Source organism: Aythya fuligula, chromosome 2 (assembly GCF_009819795.1).
Source record: "Aythya fuligula isolate bAytFul2 chromosome 2, bAytFul2.pri, whole genome shotgun sequence".
In the NCBI taxonomy this organism is placed as follows: domain Eukaryota; kingdom Metazoa; phylum Chordata; class Aves; order Anseriformes; family Anatidae; genus Aythya; species Aythya fuligula.
In genome coordinates, this window is record NC_045560.1 from 127,312,111 (window position 1) to 127,323,520 (window position 11,410).

At 33.8% G+C, this 11,410-nt stretch overlaps 1 protein-coding gene across 5 annotated transcripts in view; it reads left to right on the plus strand.

Annotated features, from left to right (window-relative positions):
• Positions 1–11,410, plus strand: part of CRISPLD1 (cysteine rich secretory protein LCCL domain containing 1) — a 41,900-nt gene that overhangs the window by 27,609 nt on the left and 2,881 nt on the right. For all 5 annotated transcript variants that reach the window (XM_032182896.1, XM_032182893.1, XM_032182894.1 and 2 more), the window contains 6 exons: positions 8–74; positions 773–903; positions 2,744–2,787; positions 2,878–2,950; positions 5,103–5,178; positions 10,919–11,049. In XM_032182896.1, coding sequence (XP_032038787.1) covers positions 8–74; positions 773–903; positions 2,744–2,787; positions 2,878–2,950; positions 5,103–5,178; positions 10,919–11,049 — 522 coding nt within the window. The remainder of the gene's footprint in view (positions 1–7; positions 75–772; positions 904–2,743; positions 2,788–2,877; positions 2,951–5,102; positions 5,179–10,918; positions 11,050–11,410) is intronic.

The following is an 11,410-nucleotide window of genomic DNA, read 5'->3' on the forward strand; positions in this document are numbered from 1 at the left end:
TTCTTAGGTATGAATGTCCTGCTGGCTGTTTGGATAGCAAAGCCAAGGTTATTGGAAGTGTACATTATGAAATGGTAAACATTTTAAAATCAGATTTTGTACAAATAGAATGTTTAATGAGATGTATTTTCCATTAGAATGTTAATTAAAATTGTATTAAGAATGGATTAAAATTGTATTAAGAATGGATGGCAGGGGGGTTGGAATTAGATGATCTTTAAGGACCCTTCCAACCCAAACCATTCTCTGATTGTTTGATTTTGAAGACCATAAACATTTGATGTAAGCTTTTATTTAAGATAACATCAAACTAAGTTTACATCTGCTATTCTGCGTGTATTGTCTATATGTACGTCATGTGCCTTATACATGCACAGAAATAAAATTTACATGTCCAGATGTTAAGGTGCAACTGAAGGACAAATACAACAATTTGTGAATACACTCATATGAATTGTTTCAGTAAGACAGTTCTACTTGTTTAAGTTTAATGCCTAGCATAATTTACCATGTAGAACTGTATAACAGTATAGGAAAAAAGCAGCTACTGTGAACAAGCATACTGTAAATGAGTGTATTTTATCTCTGAATTAAGGCAAAGGGATTTCTCTTTATTTGAAATAACACCTAAATAGTCAACATCAAACTTAATAGACTATCTACCAAGTTTTTAATGATACATTGCAATTAAAAACTGAATTTTTCATACTAAGTTACAATGGAAAATAGTGGTTTTGTCTGACATGGAACTGCTTTTCACATTGTTTTTCAGCAATCCAGTATTTGTAAAGCTGCCATACATTATGGCATCCTAGACAATGAAGGTGGTTGGGTTGATGTCACTAGGCAAGGAAGGAAAAATTACTTTATCAAATCTTATAGAAATGGTGTTCAGTCAATTGGGTAAGTTTCCTTAAAATTAAAATATATGGAAAGGATTTGCTATTTCATGCAAAATATATTGCAGTAATAATATTTTGTTCATACTTTTATCATAAAAGGACATGTGGAAATACAGGTATTGTATCCACTATTAAATTTTAGCCAGTGTTTAATGGTGTACAGAAAAGTGGCACAATAATAATTTGTTTGTAAATGATTTATTGTAAAAAAGTAGTACACACTGACGCTAAACTAGATTATTTTAAATGTTTTTACATTTACTATATTTATTATTACAAAGCTGGTAATACAACCAGTGTTGGCCCATGTACACAATAATGTATGACAGCTAACAAGGCAAAATCGCTGAAGTTTGTGTTTGGAAGTGACCCTCTTGTACTGTGCAAAGAAACAATATGAACCAAGCAAAAATACATCTCTACTTACATTTTTGATAGTTTCATTACAATTCCATAATATACTTATGATATTTTGCACAAAACTTTGCTCAATTTCTGCATTGGCCAATAATAGAATAATACTGCATGCTGTGGAAAATTAATTTGGACTTTGTACTACAGTGTTCAGGTGCTTATCCAGAGACTGGTATGTGAAAATAGATCCAAATACACACTGACATGCTGAAAGCAAAACCAGAAAAGAAGTACATAAAAGTAGAGTCTTTCAGCTTGACTGCTACCATGTATAAATATCCATTAATAACTAAAGTATGCTGGAATCTAAGATACTAATAATATCTGCAAACTACACTTCACTATATCTTAATGTATTCTGGAGAGTTGTACATTGCTGTATGTTAGTGTATGTGTAATAGTAGCGTACATGCAAGAGGGTATGAGTAATACCGTATTGAAAGAAAACAGAATTCTATTGAATGATGTATTTAGTTTCTGCTGTGTCTCCGTGTCTCTCTGTTCTGTGCAAACTGATTTCACATGCTGTAAAACCTGTCATAATTTCTCTTGTCAACAGATTTACGTAATTCAGAATAGAAGGAAACACTGGCTAGGTAGACTAAATTCAGAGGCCTAGAATTTGGTTACCTAGAAAGCACTGTTTCAGGCATTGATATTAATTGATTAAATAATTAATTAATTGTCAATTAATTAATGTGTTTCTTTGGGCCATCAGATTATTTGATTGTGGTTTAAATTACCCCTTCTTAAAATGAAGATGCAATTATCTCTTTTTAAAATCTTTTCGAGACAAAGAGATAAGCAAATAGATACTGATGGATTAGGAGTCAACTTTCTTACAAAAGTAGTGGTAATTAAACTACAGAATTTTTTCAAAGTAAAGGAATTGATTTCCCATCACTTGAAATCTGTGTATTTCTATGCCATCTGAGACAAAACCATACGAGTGTCTGTTCTACAGAGCGTGTTTCGCACTATCTTCTGAGTATCAGAACACAGGAGTGAGATATCCAAACTCATTTTTGTTTACTGTGGGCACAGATAATAATTGTATCATAGCTGAACAGTAATGTCTAATTTGGTTTTGGTTTTGTGATTGAGTTGCTAGAAAAAAATGTGTTAGAGGCCTTATGGATTAAATACATATTACATAAATACATAGTACATAATACATAAATAAAGGACCAAGCCTATACCTTCTCTTCAACGTTTCAGCAAACTTCTGCTTCTGTGTAGCACAATAGTACATAATTCTTCATTAAGAAGACATAAGTGAGGAATAAGTGAAGGAGACATTGTCTCCTTAATGAAGGAGAATTTTCTTCTATATTTACGAATAAAAAATTGACTAGCTAAAACGACATAAAAGACATAAAGCATTAAAAGATGTTATTTATTGACTATTTCTATTATTTCTCGTTTAGAAAATACCAATCTGCCAATTCCTTCACAGTCTCTAAAGTAACAGGTTAGTATTTATTTCTTATAAACTCAGTTACTTCGAATTACAGTTTTCTAAATAGCACACATTAATTGGTTTCTGTTTTACTTTATTCAGTTCAAGCTATCACATGTGAAACAACAGTAGAACAATTGTGTCCTTTTCAAAAACCAGCCTCACACTGTCCAAGGTAAAATTCTTTGAATCTTTTATTATTACAAAGTGCTCCCATATTTTCTGTCCGATAATAATTATCTGTAATTGTCATTGACAAAGGTGACAGTAGAAGCTGTAAAAGTGAAGTCATAAATGTTTTACTAATATATTTGTCTTTGGTGTAAATAGAAGGCCAGGTAAGTGAAAGATAATCTGCAGGCTCTTTTCACAAGGAGAAGCTCCTGATCTTTTTTTGCTCTCTTGTTATATCTTAGTGAAGATTTTGTTAGTCTAAACACTGTGAGGAAAGATCCATTTTTCCTTTTAATTTTCCACTATTAAATCTAGGCACCTAGAGCAAAATACATGTTATTTCAATTTATTCACCCGTAAAACAGATACAATAAAAGGAACTGATAAAAATATTTGTCATAGAAGTTATCAAATTGTTTGGGAATTTTGGAGTGAGCAAATATATTTGCAAAATGATTGAAGTATATGTTGTTAAGGTCAGGTATGGTCTGCAAGTCAGTTAACTGCTTTCAGTCAAAGAAATGTGCCATTTCTTTGAAGCTTATGTTTTCACTTATTGAAAGAAGCCTATGCCTCAATATTTTGAGGAAGTAGATCTGTAACAGTTCTGAAAACCATAGATGAGTCAAAGGTAAATACTCTGTAGCATGATTTACCGCAAGCTAAGCTGGAGGTATCCACAGGAGTACTTTCATAGCAATCCTACCGCCAATACAGGAAGCAAGCACAAAGCCAGAACTGCTAGGAAAACATTGCTTCATGTAGCACTTGGGTCCGTGGACTTGTTTGGTGTTTGGCTGTGACTCCTAGCTTTCTAGCTGGAAGATGTGGAGAAGCAAGAAAAGGAGTGGAATGCAGGAATGGATGGATAAAATCTCATACTTCTCCCTTCTTTATTTTTTTCTTAATTGAAAAATAAATATAATAAATAAATAAAATAAATAAATGAAATAAGCTTTATTAGGAGAAAAATACAGTCTGTCTTTAAGAAAAAAGAAAAATAAAAATAGCATTAAAATGACCGATTAATTCTGATAACATCAGTTTAAGAACCTTCTGAACAGCAATGATCCATTCAAGATTCTGTGCATGTCCTTAACATAATTCTGAAAATGTAGTCTCAGGAACTACAAGCGCTAATCATCAGCGCTAATCGTGGCACTGATTGTAGAAGCTACTTTTTCCTTCTTATGCCTTAACCATAAATCATCAAGTCTTCTAAAGCTTCTTTCTTGCTTCCTTCAGAGAAAAACTCTCCCTTCCAGCTGCAACAGCTAGTTTCAATGACCCATCTGATAAGACCCAAGGGCTGTGACGTGCCAGATATTGACTAGAGTGTGGATAGTATCCCAGCGAAGGATGATTTCCTAGTGCTGCCCCAAGAAGGAAGGCTTAAGAGCCATAAAGTCATGACCCAATTTTAATGAAACACCCTCTCAGAGTAGATCTGAGGTTTACTATATCCTTGTAGCATATTATAATTTTCAAACACAATGCTTGCTACCTTCTATACTACACTATACTATCTTTCCACATAGTTGTCCTGTATATATTGGAGCTATAGGATTCATGAAACACAGAAAGTTTTTTCTTAAAGATTAACAAAATGCAGATGAATAAGGCAGACTGTGTTTTAGTAGCATTCTGATCCCCTAAAATCTCATTACTTTCCAAGTTTCTCCATTTTATTCATAGATGTTAAGTGCTCACCCTCACGATAAGTTGCTAAATTTCTTTAATCGCCAGCTCATCAGCACCATACCAGGTCTTCATTCATGTATGCATCTCCTGAGAAAGTATTCAGCTATACTGTTTGGATAGAATGCTGTCGAAACAGATAATGATACGCTGGCTTTTCTACTGTCCTCACATATGTTAAATGAAGAAATGACCTGCTTATCTAAAAGGAGGAAGAAGACCAGACCTGTTGAAGAATGTTTTCAAGCACTTTATTGTGAACCACAAGTTACATTAGCAATGCTTTTCAGTCAATAGTAACCAAAGCTCAAAAACTGATAGCCTTTTAGCGTCAGTATGTATGTCTGTATGCATCATCAAATAGATTGATACTCAATAATGCTGATGTTGAATATGTTACATAGTAATACTCTAATATCATTCTTCCTGAGTGTGCTTTATTTTCCATATTTCAGGGTGTATTGTCCTCGCAACTGTATGCAGGCAAATCCACACTATGCTCGAGTAATTGGAACACGAATTTATTCTGATGTAAGTGATGTGATTTTCATTGCATTATATAATGAAATATAAAGTCCTATGACAAGCTATAGTGTAAAGATAATACTATCCTGTAAATATCAATTTTTCCTCCACATGCAGGTTTTTTTAGACCTACTATCAGAAAAAAGATGTGCTATAACAGTATTTTCTGAAGTGTTTTGTCGGAGACTTCCATTTAAGTACTCAGCTGCTGATGATATGGAATTTTTATTAAAAACTCATTCTAGACTTTAGCAATTTCTGGATATGTGTTTTCAATTTTTGATCGAAATTCCCATTGATTTGCTCAGTATTGGCAATGTATACTCATCAGCCATCTAATACAATGATCAGCGGGCTGGAACACCTCTCCCATGAAGAAAGGCTGAGAGAGCTGGAGATGTTAAGCCTGGAGAAGGCTCCAGGGAGACCTTGTTGCAGCCTTTCAATACTTAAATGGGTCTTATGAAAAGGATGAAGAGGGACTCTTTACTGGGGTAGATAATGATAGGACAAGAGGGAGTAGTCTTAAAGTAAAAGAGGGTAGATTTAGATTAGAGATTAGGAGGAAATTCTTCACTGTAAGGGTAGTGAGGCACTGGAACCGATTGCCAAGAGAATGTGGATGCCCCACCCCTGGAGGTGTTCAAGGCCAGGCTGGATGGGGCCTTGGCCAACCTGATTTGGTGAGTGGCATCCCTGCCTATGGCAGGGGGGGTTGGAACTGGATGATCATTAAAGTCCCTTCCAACGCAAGCCATTCCATGATTTAAACCCTTGCCTTTTAGACCCTAATGTAAACAAAGCTTCTTTCCAATTAACCAAAAATTATTCTGAAAATACATGTCAACACTCTCATTGTTTTGGATATTTCTTATCATTGTAGATCATTTTAGATAGCTAAATATTTGAAGAAGGATTTCGATATATTTGAGTAAAATATCTCACAGTTATATTATTGTGAAAGACTAATACTGCATTTTTTTGCCTTTTTTTTTTTTTTTTTTTTCTCTGCTTTGTCGTCTCCCTTTGGAGAAGCCACTATGTAGTGGCAGAGAGAGCAGTTCAAATTTTTACCAATAAGCTGCATGTTGGAACTCTGTCTGTCGTACAGAGTAGTATGGTGCCCAGCTGGGTAGGATGTTTTTCAGTATTTTCCACCTCTTCGAAATATGTGAAAATAATATGCAAACAATTGTTCATCATTATTTTGCAACTAACTAGTGTTCAGTAGATTGCTTGTATAATTTGTGTTCCTGTCCTCTGTGCATGAGAAGCTCTTGCAGTTCAGCAAGCAACACTAATCTATGCCTGTGCAACTGGGTCCTTAATGTGCATAAGAGGGGAGTGAAAATAGTTTCAATGATAGTTAATTTTATCAAACACAGTTTTCTTCCAGTTCTGAGGTTGCAGTGAATGGTAACAGCCACATTTTCCCTGGGAGACAGAAGAGATTATGTTGTGGGAGAAAGAAGACCTATTTCTGTTTAATTTATACAGGAGAAAATCTCATATTTGCTTTGGCTAGAAAAGTCCCAGCTTACTTTAATTAGTATTGGAGAATTGTGCTTTAAAATTATTGTAGATATACTGTCTCATTATTCATATCCATTGTATAGAAATGTGTGCAGTCATACTGCTTTTAGGAAAAAATGGACGTAAATACAGGTAAGAAAACAGGGATGGGAGTCTTCCTATTAACTTCAGATGTTGAGAGAGTTTCCACAATGAAACTGGACATCTGTGTTATGTTTATAGCAGTTTGTAGTAGTAGTGGTAAAAGAGATGAATAGGCAAAGCAGAATTCATTTGACCTTTTATGAGTGTTTCCTTCAGTATGGGATGAATAGCCTACTAGATCTGTCAATTTCTTTCCGTTTCCTACAGAAGGGTCCTAGGGCACCTAGCTAAGATTTAGACAGACACATCCTATTTATATGTTCCCATTGCTGCTATTGCCTTTACGTGATTTTCTACAGTTTCTTTGTTTCTATCATTTAAATTATTTTAAAGATAAGATACTTTTTATTGGAAATTTCACTAAGCAATATGACTATATTTTGTTCATTCTAACTTATAACTGAACTAGTTTCAGGATTATAGAGAATATTTAACAAATAAATCCTCTTTTTCAGCTTTTCATGTATTAATAGATTTGTCTGCAGATACAGGGAATTCATTTACCCACTTGTCATAGCAAGCATATTGCAAATTGCAAATCTATGGTGGATTTTTTGTGATGTTATTTCATTAAAAAACAAACAAACAAGCAAACAAAAAACAACACTTATATGTATGTATGTACAAATAACATGCACATGGCTATTTATTTGCACTAATACTTAGGCCACTTGCATTCAGTAAATGTACAACAATATTTATTAATTAAAAACAAATAACAACAGATGTCACATCAAAAACATATGTTTACAAAACCATTTCTGCAGTATTCATGAGAATCTAGTTAAGCATTTCTGTATCTAGCTTTGGTCTGATCAGTCATTTGTTCTTATATTCATTAATATTTTACTGCTACTCCTTTATCTGTTCTCTGATTTGTAGATAGTGCCCCATAGAACTTTTACCCTATTGGTTCTCCCATCCTTTTCTTTTAGCTTTGAGATTGCAGTGATTGTTTGTATAAGATTTATATTGTATGTATTTATCATGCTGTTTTCATAGGAGGCAGCATTTTCCCGAAGACAACCACTTTCTAGTAGCAGTAGCTCTACAAAAATTATAGAGTTTTATCAGCTCATACCATCTGAGGATTTTGAAGTTTTTTTTCAATAACCATATACGGAAATATTTCCCTAACTCTTGTGCGAAAACTTTCATAGCTCTCTGCTGTAGTGAAATATGATATAAAACTACTATTAAGTAGTTGTGTAGTTCTGCAAGGCTGAGGGAGAAAGGCTTGTGGTTTGCAGAGTACTGCTATGGTGTGGTAGATATTTGGTATTTTGCTGAGTAGCTGAAGAAGGAAAATAATTAAGCAGCTTGGTATTCAGATTCTATGACCTGTTAAATACTAATGAATGTCAGAGGGTTCACAGCACAGCAATAAAGCAGGGTCGTATAATGTTGCATGACATGTTTATGTTACCTTAAAATACTGCCTTATATATCCTTCAGGGTGAGTTCACAAAAATTAAACAAACAGACCCAAATCTCTGAGAACACTTGCAGAAAGTGTTATGAGGCTGCTAATGTAAAATTATCAATAATATACTGAATTCTGTGATAGACAGAGATTTGAAATCCTATTCAGTTTAAATTAAGAGGAATTTTACCCTAACAGTTCTGGGAAGTGTGATCAGGGTGATGAAACATTATTGAGTAGTAAATGTTATGGCATCAATATTGGGATCTGATTTGATTTAGATGAAGCCAATGAAAAGTTCCTGAAAGCTCAAAGCAGATAAAACTTCCTCAAAAAAAATGTGATAAAACTATATGGATTTATTCATCGGTATACATATAACTCATATTTATGAATTTGTACTCATTTAATTGTTCATATATTCATAAGGTATGCACATTTGTGGATACCTTATGAGCAGATGAGCCAGGCTCCAGGCTCATCTGTAAAGCAGCATTAGAATATCAATTTATTTTTCATCTGATAATCATCTCTTGATTTGACCTCTTCAACCCCATTTTTCTGACCTCATCTTTTTCACATATCCCATGTAAGCATCTTGCCTTTAGGTTTAAAATGTTTTACATTAGCCTAACCATCCAGTAATCAATTGTGGTATCAACTCTAGCAATGACTCCATCCTATACTGGAAATAGTTTCTAATAAGAAGTCGGCCTCTTTTGTCATTCTACCTCCATTGTTTTATCTTTACTTTCTTATGCATTTGATCAGAAACTTCCAAATAGCATTAAAGAAATCATTATTTTAGCCACCCTCAAAAGTAATTATGAAGGTATTGTCCTTTCTAGTGATATACAACAAGTGCAGTGTTACATGTAGTATTATAGAGGTGACAAACTGTGATTTTTATTTTACTCTATTGTACGTCTAGCTTGCTTTATATCTCCAACGTGAATTGAAAACTAAATTGCTACAATATTATAGTACTAGCAATTAGAGTTCTTCTAGTTCTTCAGTGTAGTTAATTGCTTGTAAATCTTGTCTTTTTTTTTCCTTAGACTGTAATCCTGTATTTGTAGGGACTATTTATATCCCTGTTTATTAGACATTGTACACAAGCAATATTATCTTTAGGTACTCCCATAATATGAGTACATAAAGGATGCTGTAATCCTAAAAATAAGGTGACTACTACTGTTCAGGATACAATGAAGGTCTGGCAGATTAGGGAGGAAGAGTTAAAGTACAAAGGAGCATAAATGGTATCCCTTCTGGCATGTTCAAAAGCAGCTTGCCAGCAGGGTGAAGAGAAAAACTCTAAAGTGTCTTTGCTAAACATTCTTTGCATAAACAGGTTCAAATCATTATTCTCAGAAATATTGTATCATTAAAAGACAAACTATATAACATCAAAACTAGCAGCTTCTGTGGTTGAAATAGGAGTAGGAAAACCATTGCTATTTTAAGTTCCTGATTTTATATAGCATTGAGATTACAAAATAGCTACAGGAACAGATATGAATTATTCCAGTTATAACTGGAAGAAATGCAACTCTTGTTTAAATAGTCGTCTGTGTAACCAGCTATTGATATTTGTATTGGCTTAGTTTTTAAGGTTGATTGAGGAGAGGAGAGACCTATTCCAGTGAAGGCTTTTCTTTTTTTCCACAGAACAACTTGGTTTTAAGTGGACATTCACTGTAGCTGGAGCTATGTTTTGTAGTGCTGGGTATTGAAGTAGATTGGGACATACATTCTACGCTAAGAAGTTTCATACTTCTGGCAATTGTTTTTTTGCATGCTTAAAGAGTAGTGGAGCTCTACAAGTTTAAATCAATTATTTTAATCAACATTCTCAAGATTATCATTGAACTATCCTTCTATAAATATTATTTATGCTACACACTTTCATGACAAGACATTAGATTTTAGGTTTCACATAGATGAAACTGCTGTTAATTTCACAGAGAGTTTTGCCTGAGTAAAACTAAGGAATAATAGCTTAGGATTGTTTTAGATCTCTTTGTTTTGTTTGATGCTTATATTACAATTTCAATATAATAATTTAAATATAATTAGCTTTTAATATTGGCCCACGTCAATGTAAGAAATTCTAATGTTCCCTTGAACATTTCACTGCTGTTTGAGATTCTTGAGCTGGAGATAGAATTATTACAGTCAATTTTTAGGGAGGACATCTCTTCCTAGAAACATACAACTGCAGTGTGCTTTTGCTGTTCTGCTGTTCCAGTACTTGACTCTGGCTGGAGATTAAACTGAATCTCCTGATCTATAATAATTTTGGTTTGTTTTTTACTACCTCTCTGCTGTTGAAGTGATGGTGGATAAAGCCTTTCATTTTGAAAAGCTCAAGAATGTGAACAGGTCCTTGAACTGAAATAGGCTGAAATAAATGATTTTTGAATCACACCGTGGAAGATCATTGAATAGGCAGTGGTATATTCCTATAAACTGGCATATGAATCTGATTTAAGTACTGTAAAGATTAATAAAATCAGTCATGTGATGAGTGTAATTATTTTACATTTCCTATAATTTAGTTTAGGCATCTTTATTTGTTTTCTTCTAAACAATTTTGAAATAAGAGAATGAATGAAAACTAAACTTACCCTCTTTCTTTCTTAGATATCCAGTATCTGCCGAGCAGCTGTACATGCTGGTGTAGTCCGCAACCAAGGTGGTTACGTTGATGTTATGCCTGTAGACAAAAGAAAGGTGTACATTGCTTCCTTTCAAAATGGGATATTTTCAGAAAGGTACAGAGCCCATTTTCAAAGATTACTGTTTACCCTTCACCTCAATAAGGTTTACAAAGTATTGTATTACGTATCTTTGTACCTGGGGCAGTGCTAGAAACCCAACAAATAGGCCAACTTGGGTTATTTACAGAGCTTGTGTAACAGCTTCAGTGACTTTGGAGAAGCTGTGGTACAAGAACTGCTTGCCTCTTCTAAGCTTGTAAATCTTTACTCTAAAAAGCTTCTTATAAAAACAAACAAACAAACAAAAAATCCTCTTGTTTATTCTTTTGCTTAAGTTGCAACTAACACAATATTTGATAAGAAAATCACTTATGGTTTCTTTGGCAAAACACCAAAGAATGTTTACATTAACGTC